General features: G+C 50.5%; 1 protein-coding gene across 11 annotated transcripts in view; it reads left to right on the top strand.

The window, feature by feature from the left end:
* Positions 1 to 19525, top strand: part of PLA2G6 (phospholipase A2 group VI) — a 60643-nt gene extending 41118 nt beyond the window's left edge. For 6 of the 11 annotated variants that reach the window (XM_069581630.1, XM_069581626.1, XM_069581629.1 and 3 more), the window contains 8 exons: positions 1627 to 1705; positions 3507 to 3670; positions 5249 to 5399; positions 16043 to 16179; positions 16544 to 16698; positions 17820 to 17987; positions 18517 to 18590; positions 18750 to 19525. In XM_069581630.1, the coding sequence (XP_069437731.1) occupies positions 1627 to 1705; positions 3507 to 3670; positions 5249 to 5399; positions 16043 to 16179; positions 16544 to 16698; positions 17820 to 17987; positions 18517 to 18590; positions 18750 to 18894 (1073 nt within the window). In that variant the 3' untranslated portion in view covers positions 18895 to 19525. Of the gene's footprint in view, positions 1 to 1626; positions 1706 to 3506; positions 3671 to 5248; positions 5400 to 14373; positions 14441 to 16042; positions 16180 to 16543; positions 16699 to 17819; positions 17988 to 18516; positions 18591 to 18749 lie in introns of all 11 variants that reach the window. The other 5 variants (XR_011255339.1, XR_011255335.1, XR_011255338.1 and 2 more) reach the window with 3 other exon arrangements.
* Positions 19526 to 19619: the final 94 nt, after the last annotated feature.

Genomic DNA, 19619 nt, shown 5'->3' with positions numbered 1-19619 from the left:
ATTTGTCAGCCTTGGGGGACAGCCAGCAACACATAGAGTCCGGAGACTGGTGGGGTCCCTGGCTAATGGCCTGTGGTCCGCTTCCTTGACAGGGTTCCTTGGACACCTATAAGGTGGGCGCTTTGTTGACCTCTCTCTGTCCTGGGAGCTCAGGCGGGCAGCGAGGAGTGCTCTTGGGGACTCAGAGCTGTTGGGGGTTCTCTGGCTTCTACCAGGAGCCTTTCTACCATGCTGCTGCGTCTCCATCAGGCCCGGGGCCTCCGTGCTCCTCTTCCAGCCCCTTCAGTGACCTACTGGCCAGGCAATTAGCATCTGCCCCTGTGCATCCTCGGTATCCAAGGAGACGGCTCCCAAGGAGGCAGAGACCTTCTCTGGGCTTCCTGTGGGCCTGGCCCACCCTGAACCCTGGATTGTTTAGGAGTGGGGGTTCCCTGAACAAGGCAGCCAGGGACCGATCCTTCACAAGCCAGCACTATTCTTAAACTCTTGGGGAATCAGACACCAGCATCTTTAGACAGGATAGCCTGGCCAACCCTGAACTCAGGACAGGGCAGAGCGGGCAGCCACAGTTAGTCCCTCTGGCTCTGCCTCTCTCCCCAACGGCCCCTCCTCCCCGCCCCGCACCCCCCATCATTCTCTCTCAATTTTACAGGCAATCAGTCACCCAAGCCAGGCCGGATGGTGGGCCTGGGGCGCGGCATCAGATGGGTAATGCCCTGGGCCTAGAGGAGCCGCAGGGCCCGCTGTGCCCTGAGTTAGATGCAGCTCTAGTCCCCTCTTCTCCTTTGTCTCAGCCGCACGTCCCGCTCCCTGGCGCTCTGTCCACCACCTCTCTTGGCTAGGCTTGTGCTTATCTTGTCCACTCTGGCCCCTTGCCCTGGTGAGGGGGAGACACATTGCCTGGAAGCCTGCTGTCCTGCTTCGCTGCTTCTAAGACTCCATGCACAGTGGTGGGACAGCCTGTCAGAATCCGGATGATGAGGCCTTGCAGGGCCAGGCTGCTTGTCAGAAGAGCAGCTAATGCATTTGTTGGGCATGGGGTGGGCCTTGGACCCAGGCAAAACATGCATGCTGTGGGTAAGGGCACCGCTCTGAGGCCTCTGAGGGTTTCCAGACCTGGGATCAGAACAAGAGGTGTCTGGGAAGCAGTCGGGCTATCTCTCTTCCTTCAGGGAGTCAAACCCCGGGAAATGTCCCGACTCAGCCCTTTTGGCTAAACGAGCCTCATCCGTAAATCGGGGATAAGGATTCTGGAGAAGGTGGTTGTCCGCAGCACCGGCTGGCATGCATGAAGAAACGCTCTGTGAAGTGGACACACAGCACACAGGGCAGGGGTGCTTGTGCTTCGGGGCTCTGGGGGGAAAATACAGGAAAATCGAGAGCTTGCCAGGCAGGGTGGGGGGCCATGCCCAGAGCGGTGGGCTCCCCTCCGTGTTCCAAGCCCACTGCTCCCCAAGGGGCCAGTTGTATTCTGCGATGAAGAGCCCTTGCAGGGAGTGGGAGGCAGATGTTCCTGCCAGGGACAGAGGGGTGAGGGCACAGCTCCAGGTTTGCCCCCAAAAGGGGAGGTGGGGTGGGAGACCAGCACCTGCTTGGGCCCTGCCCACCCTGCCCTGTGCCCCGCAGAACTGCAGGACATCACGCAGATCTCCCGGGCCCGGAAGCCAGCCTTCATCCTGAGCTCCATGAGGGACGAGAAGCGGACGTGAGTGTTGGGGACAGGGCGGGGCGTGGGGGACGGTGCACATGTGCGAGGCCTCTGGTGGGCCGCCCAGCGGGCTTGGGGCTGTTGTCTAGTCTGCATCTGGCTCTGTGAGGTGGCTTGCGCCCTCTGCAGTTCACAGCAAAGAGACTGAGTCTTCAGAGAGCCTGGGTCTACTTCATCAATCGCCCTGCAGGCTGCCGGTCACTCGATGGAGCTGGCTGCGGCCCCGTCCCTTCTCTCCCCGCCGCTGTCCCGGGTCGTCGGGGGAGCTGGCCCAGATCTCCTCTGGAGAGAGCCCTTAGCGGCACGGTGCTGAGCCTGCTTCCTTCTGATTCCACCTGCTCCCTACCCTCCCTCCCTCCAACAGCCAGTAGGAGTACAGCTGGCATCCCAAGCCCCTGCTGTCCACCCAGGCCCATGCTAGGAGGCAGGCCGGGGTGATGGGTGCTAAGAGAGGCCCAGACCCTGTCCCCGCGGACAGTCCCTGGTGACCACAGTTGTCAGAACCCATGCCCGCCAGCTCAGCGAGTTCCCAGGACAAACATGCCTCCTTTCGGCTGTGCTCTCTCCACCCTTCCCTTTAATAACAGAGGTGGTTTATCTGTTCTCTGTTCTCTGTTTTTGTTTTTATTTTTTTTACTTTCCTGTGTTCCTAACTGCCTTCCTCGGGAGGCACTCATTAGTAACCTTGCTTGGCAGATGCAGAATGTGAGGGGAAGTCACTTGCTCAAGGTTACACAGAGTCAGTGTCAGAGCAGCCGGGGCTTCCGCAGTCCATGCCCTTTCTGCTCCCTGCGGGCTCTCTCCTAGCCGCACCCATGTGCCCGCCCCTGCAGGGAAGGCCCTTCCCTCCTGGAAGCAGAGGCAGCCCCAGCTCCCGGACCGGGGGGCCATATCGGTGGTTCCACCTCACCTCTGAATGGTCGGCTTCCCCTCAAGCTGTAGTGCATTCGTTTCCTCAGCCACCCTGGAACGTGCACCCTGGGAGTGCGCCTGCTCTAGCAGCCTTCTCACGCTTCCCTCCTTGCACCCCTACACACACACCCCCCCACCAGTGCAGGGGCTGAGGGGTACCCCAGGGAAGACCAACAGGTCCCTTCCAGTGAGAGGAGGGAGGGTGCAGATGCTCCAGCAGGGCCAGGGGAGTCTGCACGGCCCTGAGAGCCTCCCCTTCCCCCAGAGGAGGAGTGAGGAGAGAGTCAGGACAGGCCTGTGGGGCCCTCCCCGCGAAGGTCTGAGAGCCGCACAGCTTAGCCCTGTTTCCTCCCGGTTGATCCCTCTGTTGCCAACCCTACATCTTCAGAAGGGTCTCTTGCCCTTTTTCTCCAGCCTCCCTAGTCAAGGGCCCCACAGGCCTCCAGCAACAGCACAGCTTGTTCTGCCACGTTTCGGGCTTGCTGCAAAGCTGGGCAGCTTGTCCAGGAAAAGATGAGGGAGCCCGGAGGCAGGGGTCATAGGCTCCCACATTTACCAGCTGTGGGGGAGACAGACCCAGGTGTCTGCTGAGGTGGTACCTGGCCAGAAGGGCTTACACCACCCGTCCCCCCACCCTTACCTGCCCTTACCTGCCTGGATCCTCTTCTTTGTTGCACCTCTGGTCTCCTGAAGTCCCGTGTTTGTCCCTGGACTGACTGTGCTGCCCACCCCTGGCCCCCACCCCCAAGCCCCAGTAGCACATGAGCTCCAGGGCTTGGTCTCCAGGGCTCAAGCTGCTGCCACCGGGCAGATGCTCAGGGACACGGCCTGCAAAGTGCTGGCTGTAATGGGACCCTCTTCTCTCCCACTGCTGTTCCCACCACAGCCACGACCACCTGCTCTGCCTGGACGGAGGGGGCGTGAAAGGCCTCGTCATCATCCAGCTGCTCATCGCAATCGAGAAGGCCTCGGGCATCGCCACCAAGGACCTCTTCGACTGGGTGGCGGGGACCAGCACCGGGGGCATCCTGGCCCTGGCCATCCTGCACAGTGAGGGCCGCCCCTGGGCCGCGGGGCAGGATGGGGTGGGGCTGAGACCTGCCCTTGGATTTGGCTGAGTTTGTTTTCAGAGCTTTGCAGAGTTCATGGAGGTGGGGAGGACCCGAGAGCCCTCTTTCAGGTTAGGGGGTTGCACAGAGGGTGTTGGGGTCTGAGGCTGGAAGGAGAAGGGCTGAGGGTGGGCCACAGTGATGCCCGCCTAGCCCAGAGGACAGAGCTGGTTCTCCTCTCTTTCAGTGTTAGGAGCCACCTTGAGTCACGAATACCAGCGCCGTGGTCTGCACACTTCACTTTACCCCAGGGACATGGAGGCGCTGGGAGAGGGGTGGCCCTAAGTCACGTGGCCCACCCCAGGGGGTGCTGGCCTAGGAGTCCCTAGGGCTCCCAGTCCAGCACATCCCAAGGCTGCAGGCCATCTGCTCGCCCTGTAGCTTCACTGAGGTCACGGGGGCACTTTGCTTGCTGGACAGACCTCGGGGTCGGCCTTGTCTCAACTCACACTATGTCTCCTTCATGGAGCTGCTGTCTGGCTGCGCGATGCTGCCTATAGGGGGCCCTCTCGGAGCCAGCTACCACCCCTCGGGAATTATCTCAGCATCCCTGCCCGAGTTGGGTTCCAGGACCTCCAACTCATCCTCCAGACCTGAAGGCACCAGGAGAGGACCCTCCCCTCCTTGACATCGGCCAGGCCTGTGCTTGGTGCCAGGGGTCAGGACGGAGCACGCCCCACCTCAGGGAGCCCCCAGGCATTAGGCGTTCACTGTGAGAGGAGGCTGTGGCCCGGCCATCCAGGGTGTTGGGGGACAGGGGACACGGCCAGCCCAGGAGGTGGCCTAGAGCAGCGTCCATGAAGCTCCAGGAAGAGGAGGGTTGTCAGGCAGCGGCTGCTGGGACCTCTCTTCCTGACCTCTGGGGCCCCAGGTCCCTTCTCTGGTTTTCCCTGAGATAAGGGCCAGTTCAGGGCTGACCTCTGCCTGAGGCAGGAGGGTCATGAGGTCTGGGGGTGGGGCAGAGGGCGCAGGTCCTTGCTTCTCCTCCAGAGAGGGTCACGTCCTTCTTCAGGGGATGTTTATCCCCCATCCAGGGTCTTCGGGCTACCAGGGGCTATGGGAGGTATCTGAGAAGTCGCCTCTCAGTGGGCAGTCATCCTCTCCAGTGGGCAGAAGCCCCCACCTCCGTAGCCCCCTGCTTGCACACCCCTGGCCTAACTGAGGGGTGCTTAGCGGTTTCCTTGTCCCATGAGGTGCAGCCTGCCCCAGGACACTGTCTGTTCTCACGGGACAGGGCCGGTCCTTCTATTCTGTGGCAAATGGGGTGGATCTAGATTTATAAGCTTTTACACTTTTGGGGCCCATCATTAAAGAAAAAAACACAAGTTATGAATATAAAATTAAGTACCGAGCTGTGGGGCCGCTGAAGGGGATTTCTGCCTGTGTGGGAAGTTGCAGAGGAGGGTCCCAGCAGCCTCGGCTCAGTCGGTGCCCCCTCCCACCCCCGGTCCCTGTGCCCAGGCCCTCTGTCGGGGCAGCCCTTGCATCTTCTCCCCACCTCCGCCCTGCTCGTTCCTAGGCAAGTCCATGGCCTACATGCGTGGTGTGTACTTTCGCATGAAGGATGAGGTTTTCCGGGGCTCTCGGCCCTACGAGTCGGGGCCCCTGGAGGAGTTCCTGAAGCGGGAGTTTGGAGAGCACACCAAGATGACGGACGTCAAGAAGCCCAAGTAAGCCTCCTGGGTGGGACGTGGGCGGCTTTGGTGCCAGCCATGCACCCCTTTTGGCCCTTCCTGGGGCAGAAGGCTCCCTGCCCTGGTCTGATTAAAGCTGAGCAGGGAGGGGTGGGGGGATCCTGGAGAACACAGGTAGGGAACACCTTCCGCCCATGTCTGATGTTTTTCCATCCACACAGCACATCCCTGCGTCAGAGCCGGTTGATTCTCGTCCATCACACACATACTTGCTGAGCATGGCTCTGTGTGCGTGCGTGTGTGTGCATGTGTGCGTGTGTGCGCGTGTGTGTGTGTGTGTGTGTGTGTGTGATGCGGTGATGCAGCCATCAGGTGGGAAGGCTTATGATCTGATTGGGAGATAACTGACCTAAAAAAAAGGCAACCACGCAAAGTACCATGTGCTTAAGAGGTTCCAGAAGAACCTTCAGTACCACTTCTTTGTAGTATTTATTTCCATCCTGGAATTACTTGATTTTCTGCCTCATGCCACGTTTGCCTGCCAGACTGTGAGCTCCCTGAAGCAGGAATGTGACTGTCTTGTTTTTCCGTAGTCCCAGCATCTAGCACAATGCCTGCCCCAGAGCGGACCCCTGAAAAGTGTTCGGCAACTGAGTCTCTGTGGGACCAAGAGGGGGAGAAAAGACTGTGGACAAAGTGGTCAGGGAGGGCTTCCTGGAGGAAGTGAGGTGTGAGCAAGCTCTGGAGGGTTAGGAGGATTTCTTTTCATAATAAAGCTGTTTTTTTTCCTCTATTTAAGAATAATGCATAGTCTTTTAAGAAAATTTGGAAGATACAGAAAGTAAAAAGAAGAGGAAATATATCATCCATGATTTATTAACTGAAAGATAATGTTTTGAAAAATGTTTTTTGTATATTTTATCCTAGACATTTTTTTTCTGTTTTATGGTGAAATAGAACATTTAGAAAAGTACATTAAACAGTTCTGTAAATAAATCTAAAGCAGACACCCATGTATGACCACCAGCCAAGCCCAAAATGTGTGCCCTGCCCCATCACAGCTGCTTCTCCCCACCCCCCACGAGGGTAACCGCTATCTTAACTGGTGTGAACTGGATTTACCGGATTTTCTCCCCAGGTCCGGCACCTGAGTGCAGCCCCCAGCATGGTTCAGTCCTGCCTGTCTGGGTTTGGATGGAACCGTTTTGCGTTTTATCCCTCCTTTCCTCAGTGCCGCAGCGGCCAGCCTGGCGCCTGCTGATGGGGGAAGCTCTGCGCTTCACTCATTCTTGCTGCTCATGTGGCGACACCCCCACGGTTTATTTCTCCAGGCACCTTTGATGGGCCCTTGGGTTCTTTCCTGTTAGGACCTCTTGAGTCTTCAGTGGACATTTTGGGCCTTGCTTTCTGACCCTGTGGGGCACATGCCTAGGAGTAGAGCTGCCAAGTCTTGGAGGGGGCATGGCCTCAACCCTTTGATTCTGCTCCGTGGCTTTTCAAAGTGTCGGTCTCTGTTTCCACTCCCCTTAGGCATGTTTGAGAGTTCCTGGTGCTCTGCATGGGCTTGCCAGGTGGCGCTACGGGTAAAGAACCTGCTTGCCGATGCAGGAGACGTAAGAGACTTGGGTTCGAAATTCTGGGTTGGGAAGATCCCCTGGAGGAGGGCATGGCAACCCACTCCAGTATTCTTGTCTGGAGAATACCATGGACAGAGGAGCCTGGTGGGCTACTCCATAGGGTCGCAAAGAGTCAGACACGACTGAAGTGACTTAGCATGCACGCATGGTGCTCTGCATTCTTGCTAACAATGATGATTGTCAAAGCAATTTATCTTTGTTAATGTTTATATCTTTATAAACTGGGGGAGGGGTATGAGGTGCTGTCTCTGTTGGTTTGAATTTTCATTTTTCTGATTAGTGATGTTGAACACCTTTTCATGTGTTTAAAGGCCATCTGGATTTCTTCTTTTGTAAAGTTCCTGTTCAAGTGTTTTACTCATTTTTGGCACAGTTGAGTTGGGTGATTTGGGGGTTGTGAGGCTTCCTAATTATCTTTTTTATATTTTGAAACCTAGGCCTTTGATGGACACATGGATTTGGAATCTCCCATTCTAGGCTTGTCTTTTCACTTTCCCTACAATGTTTTGTTGATCAACAGATGTTCTTAATGCAGTAGAATTTATAAATATTTTACTTTTTATGGCTTGTGCTTTTCCTGTCCATTTAATAACCCTTTCTAACTGGAAGCAGGAAGTTTGTCTCCTGGGTCCAGTCATGAAGCTCCCTCATTCTGCCTTTTATCAATTAAAGTCTTTTATTAATTTAGGTCTTTTAGCAACCTGGAATTGATTTTTATATCAGGAGAGATCCAATTTCTTGTTTTCCACATGAACAAGCAGTTTACCCAGCCTCATTGGTGAAAAGTCTGTCTTTCCCTCCATATTGAAGGCCTTGCTTCTGAACCAAGGGTCTAGGATCCTTCTTGGGTCTGTCTTTGACCAGGGAGTCCTAATTCTACAGCAGGTTTATAGCAGGGCTTCCCACCTTGTCCTTCTTCAGGGCTCTTCTTGGAGGCTCTTTAGAGAAGTGGTTAAGAGCATGGACTCTGATGTTTCCTTTTCTCAAAAATGGGAATAATATACTACCTGCTTCCTGGGGCTTTCATGACAAGTAAAAACGTTATGTTTATAAGAAAAGCGCCTAGCACGTGGGAGTGCTGTGTAGGATACAGCTTACTTGTTGCTGTTTGCACTTCCACAGAAACTGTATCAGTGGAATCAGACTGTCAAATTCTACAGGAAAGCAAATCCTGTTGGGATTTTTCTTGTGCTTACACTGAGTCTGTGTGATTACTTTTTTACTGAAGTATAGTTGGGGCTTCTCTCAGATGGTAAAGAATCTGCCTGCAATGCGGGAGATCCAGGTTCAGTCCCTGGGCCGGGAAGGTCCCCTGGAGAAGGGAATGGCAGCCCACTCCAGTATTCTTGCCCGGAGAATCGCTCGGACAGAGAAGCCTGGCGGGCCACAGTCCGTGGGGTTGCACAGAGTCAGGACTGAAAGGCTGCGCTGCTACTGCTCTACAGCGTCTCGTTAGCTTCTGACACACGGCAAAGTGATTCAGCCACACACGCCCACCCCCACACATTCTTTGCCATTATGGTTTATTTCAGGATATTGAATATAGTTCCCTGCGCTATACAGTGGGATCCTGTTGCTTATTTTAGATATAATAATTTGTTGTAAACTTATTTAGGGGAGAATTGACACATTAAAACGCTGAGTCTTCCAATTAGAGAATATAGGAAAACATTCCATTTATTTTTAGTTTCTTAGTACAGTTTTAAAATTTTATCTATAGCGATCTTGGCACATGTGTTATTCTTAGGTACCTGCATATATTTTGTGCTACTGTAAATTATGCATTTTTAAACATTTCATTTTCTAATTGTGACTGGTACTTAGAAATACCATTTGTTTATTTTTTTAATTTTAATTGTGGCGAGATACATATAACATAAAATTAACTCTTAATCATTTTTCCCCTATAACCACTTTTCAGCTCAGTAGTGATAAGTATATTCACATTGTCCTGCAGCTAATCTCCTGAACTCTTTCTTTTTGTAAAACTGAAACTCTGTACCCATTAAAGAGCAGCTCCCCATTCCTCCCCTTCCCCAGCCCCGGTCATCTACCATTCTATTTTCTGTCTGCATAAGGTGACTCCTCTAAGTATGTCATGTAACTGGGACCATACAGTGTCTGTCTTTTTAAAACGGGCTTATTTCACTTAGCATAATATCTTCAAGGTTCATACATATTACAGCATGTGACAGAATTTCCTTTTCCTTAAAGACTGAATAGTATTTTGTTGCATTTATAGACCACATTTTGTTTATCCATTCATCTTTTGATGGACATCTGGTTTGTTTCCATCTATTAGCTACTGTGAATAATGCTGCTGCACACCTGGGGGGGTGTATGTGTGTGTGTGTGAAAGTCGCTCAGTCATAACCATATCCATCTCTGCTTTCAATTTCTTTAATGTTTATAAGACTATTCAGGGTTTCCAAATGTCTTTTTGAGTTAGTTTTGGTTAAGTTACGTTTTTCTAGGAATATGTTCATTTCATATACATCTTCAAATTTGTTGGCATAGAGTTGTCCAAAAATTCTCTTATTATCTTTAATGTCTGCAGCATGTTGTTACGGCCCTCTTCATTCCTGATGATTTACACCTCCATTTTTCCTGTTATCAGTCTTGCTACTACAAGCTTTTCAATTGGATTAGTATTTCAAAAAAGTAACTTTGGGCTATTTGTTGGTTCTCTATTATATATACGTTTTCTGTTTCATTAATTTCTGTACGTATATTTATTCCTTCTTGTACTTTTTTAAAGTTTATTTGGCTTTTTTTTTGAACTTCTTGAAATAAGTGTCTTACTCATTGATTTTTTGGCCTTTTTTTCTCTTGTACTATATAAGTATGCATATTATACGTGTGCGTGTTTGTAAATCTAAACATTTTCCTCCGTAGAATTCCCTGGCGATCCAGTGGTTAGGGCTATACACTTCCACTGCAGGGGGCATGGGTTCGATCCCCGGTTGGGGAACTAAGATCCCATAAGCTGTGCTGCACAGCCAAAAACCAAAAAAGAGAAATAAACATTTTCCTTCTTTAATTGTATCCCATAGGCACATTTAGAATATGATTATTCAGTTCAAAATATTTTCTAATTTTTACTATTGTTCTTTAAGCATTGTGATTATTATTAATAAATGGCATTTCTCAGTTTATAAACTTAGGAATTTACAAGTTATCTCTTTATTATTCATTGCTTTGTAGTCAGAGGACATGCTCTGTTTGATTTTGGTCCTTTGAAATTATTGAGACTTGATTCTTGGCCTTCTACATTCAACTTTTATAGATGCCCCATGAATAATTTAAAAGAATATGGATTTTTCATTTGTTGAATGCCAGTATCTATCCATGTGGATTAAGTCATGCTGGCTAGCAACATTCATTTAAAAGTTTCAAATCTTCTGTATCTGTACTAAAGTTTCTGTCCACTTCTTCTGTCAGTTACTGAGAAAGATAAAATCTTCCAGTCTGGGAATTTGTCTTTTGACTTTTCTGTCAACTTTTACATTAATATTTTGAGACTGTGTGATTCAGTTCAGTTCAGTTCAGTCGCTCAGTCGTGTCCGACTCTTTGCGACCCCATGAATCGCAGCACGACAGGCCTCCCTGTCCATCACCAACTCCCAGAGTTCACTCAGACTCACGTCCATCGAGTCCGTGATGCCATCCAGCCATCTCATCCTCTGTCATCCCCTTCTCCTCCTGCCCCCAATCCCTCCCAGCATCAGAGTCTTTTCCAATGCGTCAACTCTTCGCATGAGGTGGCCAAAGTACTGGAGTTTCAGCTTTAGCATCAGTCCTTCCAAAGAAATCCCAGGGCTGATCTCCTTCAGAATGGACTGGTTGGATCTCCTTGAAGTCCAAGGGACTCTCAAGAGTCTTCTCCAACACCACAGATCAAAAGCATCAATTCTTCTGTGCTCAGCCTTCTTCACAGTCCAACTCTCACATCCGTACATGACTACTGGAAAAACCATAGCCTTGACTAGACGGACCTTAGTCGGCAAAGTAATGTCTCTGCTTTTGAATATGCTATCTAGGTTGGTCATAACTTTTCTTCCAAGGAGTAAGCGTCTTTTAATTTCATGACTGCAGTCACCATCTGCAGTGATTTTGGAGCCCCCCAAAATAAAGTCTGCCCCTGTTTCCACTGTTTCCCCATCTATTTCCCATGAAGTAATGGGACCAGATGCCATGATCTTCATTTTCTGAATGTTGAGCCTTAGGCCAACTTTTTCACTCTCCTCTTTCACTTTCACCAAGAGGCTTTTGAGTTCCTCTTCACTTTCTGCCATAAGGGTGGTGTCATCTGCATATCTGAGGTTATTGATATTTCTCCCAGCAATTTTGATTCCAGCTTGTGCTTCTTCCAGCCCAGCGTTTCTCATGATGTACTCTGCATATAAGTTAAATAAGCAGGGTGACAATATACAGCCTTGACGCACTCCTTTTCCTATTTGGAACCAGTCTGTTGTTCCATGTCCAGTTCTAACTGTTGCTTCCTGACCTGCATACACATTTCTCAAGAGGCAGGCCAGGTGGTCTGGTATGCCCATCTCTTTCAGAATTTTCCACAGTTTATTGTGATCCACACAGTCAAAGGCTTTGGCATAGTCAATAAAGCAGAAATAGATGTTTTTCTGGAACTCTCTTGCTTTTTCCATGATCCAGCGGATGTTGGCAATTTGATCTCTGGTTCCTCTGCCTTTTCTAAAACCAGCTTGAACTAGGAAGACTGTGTGATTAAGTACATATAAATTTAAAATTTTATGACTCTTTCCGGTGATTGGAAGTAGCTTTCTTTGTCTCTAAGACTGCTTTTCGCCTTAAAGTTTATTTTGCCTATTAGTTATACTTTCATGGTTATATTTGCATGGTGTATCTGTGCTCATGCTTTAATTCAACCTTCTTGATCCTTCGGTTTTAGATGTCTTTCTTGCAAGTATCTTATATAGTTGGATTTGTTCTTTATCTTATCTGTGCGTTGTCTATTTATAGATTTTATTGCATAGTAGTATATTTAAGTTATCTAATTAGTTGTCTGATTTAGCTGTTTGGTTTGACTATCAGAACCTTCATATAGTTAATCTAATAGTTTATATGGTTGATCCATTTATATTGACATAATTACTCATATTTTGGGGATGACATATGCCATCCTATTTTGTTCTACGTTTCTTGCCTTCTTTTGGATTTACTGAATAGTTTTAATCATTACACTGTACCCCAACCTCAATAGTTTGAAATTTATGCACTCATTTCTGGTTGCTTTTTTTTTTTTCAGTGTGTAGTATAAAAGTCTAAATTTAATTGATACCATTACCCGCACCCTCAGATAATGAAGGATTCTTAAATGTTTAATTCTATTTTCTTTCCCCTATCTTATTTATAGTGACTTTTCTGTATTTTAAATCTATCTTTTTAAAAAAATTTCACAAGATACTGTTTTTTGAAGTTGATGTTTATTTATATTAATCTAGTGGTGCACTCCCCACTCCAGTGCTCTTGCCTGGAAAATCCCATGGGCAGAGGAGCCTGGTGGGCTGCAGTCCATGGAGTCACGAAGAGTCGGACATGACAGAGCGACTTCACTTTCCCTTTTCACTTTCATGCATTGGAGAAGGAAATGGCAACCCACTCCAGTGTTCTTGCCTGAAGAATCCCAGGGACGGGGGAGCCTGGTGGGCTGCAGTCCATGGGGTCACGAAGAGTTGGACATGACTGAGCGACTTCGCTTTCACTTTTCACTTTCATGCATTGGAGAAGGAAATGGCAACCCACTCCAGTGTTCTTGCCTGGAGAACCCCAGGGACGGGGGAGCCTAATGGGCTGCCATCTATGGGGTCGCACAGAGTTGGACACGACTGAAGCGACTCAGCAGCAGCAGCAGCAGCAGCGGTGGTGCACTGGTAAACTCGATCTCTTAGCAGGGGAAAGCCCTGGTTTGTATTGTTTGCCAATTCCCATGGTGAAGATACTCCCACTGTGGTTGATTTCAGGCTACCAACAGTTTGACAACCAGCCCATGAGATTTAGCAATAGGTCTCACAAGCTGGTATGAGCTGGCTTTAGCACACGCTGGGTATGTATGTGTGTCTGTATATGAGTGTGCATATCTGTGTGCATGTATGTGTATCACATCTTTGCTTTACAGTCTTTCCTGCAACCACCTTCCTTCTGCCTAAAGTACTTTCTTTTGGTTTTCCCATAGAGATGGTCCGCTGGTAGTGAATTCTCCACCATCAGAGTTGTTTGAAAATGGGTGTTTTTCATCCTCATCATTTAAAACTGATTTTATTTCACCCTCATCAATTGATAATTCTTTCCTTTCTCTCTTATTCTTGTTGAGTATAGAATTCTAGGCTGGTGATTTTCTTGAAGAACATGCAAGATAGCATTCTATATCTTTTAGCATCCATTGTTGCATTTGTAAAGTCAATTTCAGCTTAACTCTTACTCCTTTGAAAGTAAGTAGTCTTTTTCCTTTGGGTGCTTTTATTTATGTGTTTATTTGTTTTTGGTGCTCTACAGTTGTACTATGCTGTATCTAGATATGAATTCCTTCTAATTTATCCTGCATTGGATTTCTTGGCCTTCTTGAATCTTTGGATTGCTGGCTTTCCCCAGTTCTGTTCAACCTTGCCTCTGCCTAAATTTCTCTCGCCTCTCCTTCTGGAACTCCAATAAAACATGTTAGAGCTTTTCTCTCTTTCATGTCTTTTAACTGCTTCTCTATATTCTTTCATTTTATCTGTGTTGGATTCTGGTTAATTTCTTACCTATTTTCCAGTTCACTAATTCTCTCTTTAACATTATCTGATTTTCCATTTAATAATTCAAGTGTTTATTTAATTTCTAGAAGTACTGTTTGGTTTATCTTCAAATCTTGTAGGTCATTACTTGTAGTTTTCTGTTCTCTGAAAATATTATCAAGCTTGTCTTTGATGTCTTTCAATATTATAAGCATAGCTGATTTATAATCTTTGTCTCAGGATTCAAATAACTGCTGTCTATATGGGTATGTTTTGCTGTCTGTGTTGGTTTATGCTTATTCTCATCCATGGTGTTTTATTTCATGATGTTCCCCCTCTTCATCATTTTTGAAACTGTGTGGTATTCCTTAGTGTTGAGATATAATATGTGCAGATTCTATGGAGCTTAGAATGAGGTATCTTCTCTCTTATGTGGTATCTTCCAGGTACCCATGTACAGTACCATCTAGGGCCACTGTAACTAAATCCTTGGCATGAAGGTTTTGGAACTGCCCCCTCCCCCAGGTGGTGTGAATTTAATCTACAGATCTGCAGGAGGATTCGTTTGTGGTTACACATTTTCAGGGATTTTTTTTTTCTCCTTCCTTTGTTCAATGCCAGGCAACTTTACTCACAGCTTCCAGGAGTGGGAAGGAGGCAGGTTTATTTTTGGTTTACCCTCATCCAGGTGGGTAGTCCTTTGGGGTTGCAATCTAATGTGGGGAGGGTCTTCCATTAGATCCCTAACCTTTGGTGAACCCTGGATTTTGACTTCTGTCCACCTGGCCGAGTGAGACCATCAGCGGTTCAACTGAAGTTCAGATGGACAGTTTGGTGTCTGCCTTCAGGTCAAAGCTGGGTTTCTGCTCCTTTCACCTCTCTGGGTTTTTGCTTATCCTTAGTTTATCCTGGTCTTTCCTTTCTGTCTTGTCAGATCTTCTATGCTTTTAAGATTTAATTTTAAAAAAAATTTTTCCAACATTATTTTTTTGTTCAGTGGGAGAAATTTTCGAATAACCTTTCCACAAGATTCTTCAAAGTGTAAAACGAATCTTATTTTCCTATGCAGAGAGGTTTTTTTTTTGTTCCCTTTTCTTTATATTTTTCAATGTAAAAAATACATTTCGGTGTTAGACTGAACTCCTTGGTAGCCATTTGAAATGGCTGCAAAACATTCCATTGTTTAGACACTCCCTCCTATCCTTTCCATGTAGACTGTTCATTTTTCACTGTAATAAATTACACTGCCTGAATAGCCTTAAACAAAGAGCTTTCATGGTAACTAAGATTATTCTTTTAGGCTAAATTTTCGAGAATGGAATTCCCAAATCAAAGAGCCAGGACATTTGTAAAGGTCTGAATACATGCTAGTTTCCAGGGGGTTGTGTCAGTCTGCTCTCCCCTCAGTACTTAAGAATGTCTGTCTCTTGAGACAGTTAGGAGTCTTCTTTAATAGACTGGAGACTTGCATGGTAGAACACTGATGAAGTATCAGAGATGGCACTCTGAAAATTCTCCCCTGACTCCAGTCTGGGAGTTGCAGCCCCCAAGCAGTCCCGTGCCCCAGAGGCAGGTCATTGTTACACGGGTCCTTCCAGAGTTACTGTCTGACCCTCTAGAGGTGGGAAGGGAGCAAATAGGTACATGGGGTCTTTTGGGGTTTGTTTTTAAACAAGTAGTGGCATATTACATGTGGCCTTCACAGGTGGTGCTAGTTGTAAAGAACCTGCCTGCCAATGCAGGAGACACGGGTTTGATCCCTGGGTTGGGAAGGTCCCCTGGAGGAGGGCATGGCAACCCACTCCAGTATTCTTGCCTGGAGAATCCCAGGGACAGAGGAGCCTGGCGGGCTAGTCCACGGGGATCCAGAGTTGGACACAACTGAAGCCATTGCACACAGACACACACACACACACACACACACACACACATACACACTGCCCTGAACCTTGCTTTTCCACTTAAACACAAATCTTGGTGCTGACCACCCATTAGTCATGCAGCACTACCTCAGCTGCTCTCCAGCAACACAGACCCACTGAACCTCGGTGTATTGAACCCTTCTGCTGATGGACATTGGGTTGTTTCCAGCTATTTGCTTTAAGGTCATTAATAGCCTAGTGTATGCCCGTCTCCCACATGTCTGGGAGCATCTTAGGATGCGTTTCCAGAAGTTGAAACGCTGGGTTTAAGGATTAGTACATGGGCAGTTTGGATAAGGATTGCCAAGGGTGGATTGTCAAGGATGGGTGGGTCGGTGGCTTCAGCGTCCTGCTCCTTGTTTCTCCAGGGTGATGCTCACAGGGACGCTGTCCGACCGGCAGCCGGCTGAACTCCATCTCTTCCGGAATTATGAGGCTCCAGAGTGTGTTCGGGAGCCTCGATTCAGCCAGAACATTAACCTCAAGCCTCCAACGCATCCTTCAGGTGAAAACCATGTTTGATGCATCTGTGGGAAGTGATTGGCCTGAGAGGCTGCAGGGTGGTGGGTGGGAGACACAGCCTGGCTGCCAGGCACCCCCAGCCCACCACCATCCCGCCCATTGCCCTGGTTTGCCCTCCTGAGTGTATCAGCTGAGGGCAGGCAGAGCTGGGGAGCCATCAGGCTTCAGGCGGGCTGCACCCCACCTTCCACCAAGTATGGCCTGTCCATCCTGTTTCTGAAGCGTCCCCAGCCTCTCCTCTTCACACAGCATGACATGTACACACACACACATACACACACACACCCCCTGAGATTTGAAATGCAGCATCTCTTGTGCCACTGAACCCCCTCCTCCCCTACCCCCAGAGCAGCTGGTGTGGCGGGCAGCCCGAAGCAGTGGGGCAGCCCCCACCTACTTCCGGCCCAACGGGCGCTTCCTGGATGGTGGGCTGCTGGCCAACAACCCCACGCTAGACGCCATGACTGAGATCCATGAGTACAACCAGGACTTGATCCGCAAGGTGAGAGCCACCATAGGTTGGGGGAGCTGGACGTGACTGCCCATGGCACTTTGTTTCTGCAAATCTTACTAAGGACTGACTCCTGGGAGAGCAAATGTCTTTTATTCATGTGATCATTCATCCGTGCCCTTGACAGCAATTTTATCTCACTCTTGAACCTGCTTGGTGTCTGCCCAAAGCGCTGTGCTAAGAGGGATTCTGAGGTGTAGTCCAGACCAGGTGGTGAAGGGTGTTAATGATCAGCTAACAGCATCTGCTGTTTGTGGGGAGGACCGGTCCATGCCAGTCACAGGCCTAGCCACACTGCCCGGCCTGGAGACACACACTTGCCCTTGGGGTGCTCACATTTAGGGAAGACAGTCCCTAAACAAGCAAACGTCCATCTAAGTGTTTCAAATGCTTATGACAGAGAATGGTGCAGGGCCCAGGAGCATCCCCCGCCCCCAGAGGCCTGGGGGCTCAGAAAGGGCTCACGGAGAAAGGAAGTCCATCCCAAGGCCTTTGGGGAGGGGACAGTGCAGATTAAGTGATCCGGAGGAAAAGAAGCGGCCCTTAGCCCAAGGAGCTTAGTGCAGAGGCAGGCAAGGCCCAGCATGTTAGGAGAGGCAGCGTGGGGCCTGGCTCTGCCCATGCTTCACTTCAGCCACTGCCTGGGACTGTTGTGAGGCTTCCACGGGCTCTTATCTGCAAAGGGTTTAGCACAGTGCTTGACCGTGAGTGTCCTATATCCCTACTGGCTGTGGTTGTCACTGCGGTCAGCACCAAGCCCCAGAGGCAGCCCCACGCTGCAGAGAGACGAGTGCCCTCTAGAGGCCAGATGAAGAAGGGCAGGGAGAGAGAGGGAATCGCTGAGAGACTGTGAGATGGAGAAGGGTCCTCAGACATCACCTGTCTTGGTGGATGAGGAGCTTGGGTAGGTGGGTCACCAAGGTCGCCCAGAAGATTGGCAGCCGAACTTGTTCCGAAGCAAAGGAGAGGAGGAGCAAAGAAGAAGCAAAGCAAAGGAGAAGCTGTGCTTCTGCCATCGGAGTTCTGTCCCCCATCCCCTACCCCTGGGTGTCCCCATCCATGGAAAGGTCCACCAAGGGGAAGGCCCTCTCTGACCTGTCCTGCTCCCACAGGGTCAGGACAACAAGGTGAAGAAGCTGTCCGTTGTCGTCTCCTTGGGGACAGGGAGGTCCCCGCAGGTGCCTGTGACCTGTGTGGATGTCTTCCGACCCAGCAACCCCTGGGAACTGGCCAAGACTGTGTTTGGGGCCAAGGAACTGGGCAGGATGGTGGTGGACTGTGTGAGTATGGCCTCTCCCCAGCCCACTCCCCTCGGGGTCTCAGCCCCAGGATGAGGCTTCCTGTGGGAACCCTGGGTGTCAGGGAGATGGCAGGGCTCTGTGGACCCTCCTTAGCCAGCTCAGAGGAGGGGGGATCCCCAGTACAGAGTCTCAGAGCTGGCAGGACCCTCGGTGACCACCTGCAGCGGGGTTTTCAGTTATTGTTTAGCTGAGGATTCTTTCCTTCACGCACGGCCCATGTGGAAGCCCAAAATGTCAGATGGACAAAAGCTACTGGGGCCGGGAGATGGAGGCCTGTCCACTCAGCCCCTCCACGCTCACCGACCCCAGACCCTGCTGAGCCCCTGTCCCGCCACAGCCCGTGCCACTCTGATTGCGTAGCTGGAACAGGCACTGCAAGACAGAGCAGTGGGATTTGTCCAGAGTCACCCTGCTGATTGGCAGCTAAGCCGCCCTGGGACCTGGGAGCCTGGGCAGGGGCTGTGGGTGCTGCGTGGGCTGAACACTCACAGGGGCCTCTTCTCACCAGTGCACAGATCCAGATGGGCGGGCCGTGGACCGGGCCCGGGCCTGGTGCGAGATGGTCGGCATCCAGTACTTCAGGTGAGGGCTCGGCTGGCCCCAGCCCCCAGCCCCCAGGCTGGACTGTCCCTTTCCCCGAGAGGCCGCTCTGTTTCCCAAGCCCACCCCAGTCCTACCTCTCGTCCCTCGACCCAGGCTGAGTGTCCTGGAGTCGTGACCCCTCCTCCTTACCCTGGACAGATTGAACCCCCAGCTGGGGACGGACATCATGCTAGACGAGGTCAACGACACGGTGCTGGTCAACGCCCTCTGGGAGACTGAGGTCTATATCTACGAGCATCGGGAGCAGTTCCAGAAGCTCGTCCAGCTGCTGCTCTCGCCGTGAGGCTGCCAGGCCCCCAAACCCCCCTCCGGCTCCCCCACCACCACCACGCCGCCGCTGGGCAGAGCCGGGCCCAGGCAGCTCTGGGTCCACAGACCCGGCCCGGGGGTGCCGGGCTTCCAGCCTGAGGCAGGTCCTCAGGCCTCTCTCCCCTCGGTCCTTACCTCCTGGCACTTTGTGTCACTCCAGGCTTAGAAAGCCTTGAGCCTCACTCCGGCCACTCCCTGACTGCCAAGGACGGCCCTCGGGCCCCTTGCCTTGGCGGGTGAGACACTAAGGGTGCCGGGGCCTGTGCCCAACCCTGGCCTCCCCGAGGGCCTCAGGCTCCTCCTGGTCCCTGGGGCTGCACGACCCCTTCCACCCTCGGCCCTCTCCCCTGGGGTGGGGCTCGAGAAATGGGCCGTCACCACCCCTTCAGGAGGGAACCCTGGAGTGGGGTGTCCCAGTCAACTTTGCCCCTCCGCACACCCCAGCCATCCTCCTGCTCAGATCCACCCCACCCACGAGCTCTCTGTGGCTCTCAAAGGTCACTCCTGTGACTTCAGTTATTCCTCCCACCAGGAAGTGGTTTATGTGTAGAGCGGGCTCCAGGGGACAGCCCCTAACTGTGAAATAAACGGTTTGATTCCCGTTGGCCTGTGTTGTATGTGTGAGTGGTGTGAGTGTCCCCCACCCACCAGCCCCCCTCGGCCTTGACCATCGTCCGCCTGGGTCCACGCCAGGACAGA

Source organism: Ovis canadensis, chromosome 3 (genome assembly GCF_042477335.2).
Source record: "Ovis canadensis isolate MfBH-ARS-UI-01 breed Bighorn chromosome 3, ARS-UI_OviCan_v2, whole genome shotgun sequence".
Lineage (NCBI taxonomy): Eukaryota > Metazoa > Chordata > Mammalia > Artiodactyla > Bovidae > Ovis > Ovis canadensis.
Note: the sequence above shows the minus strand (reverse complement) of the source record. Positions and strands in the feature narration are given on the sequence as shown.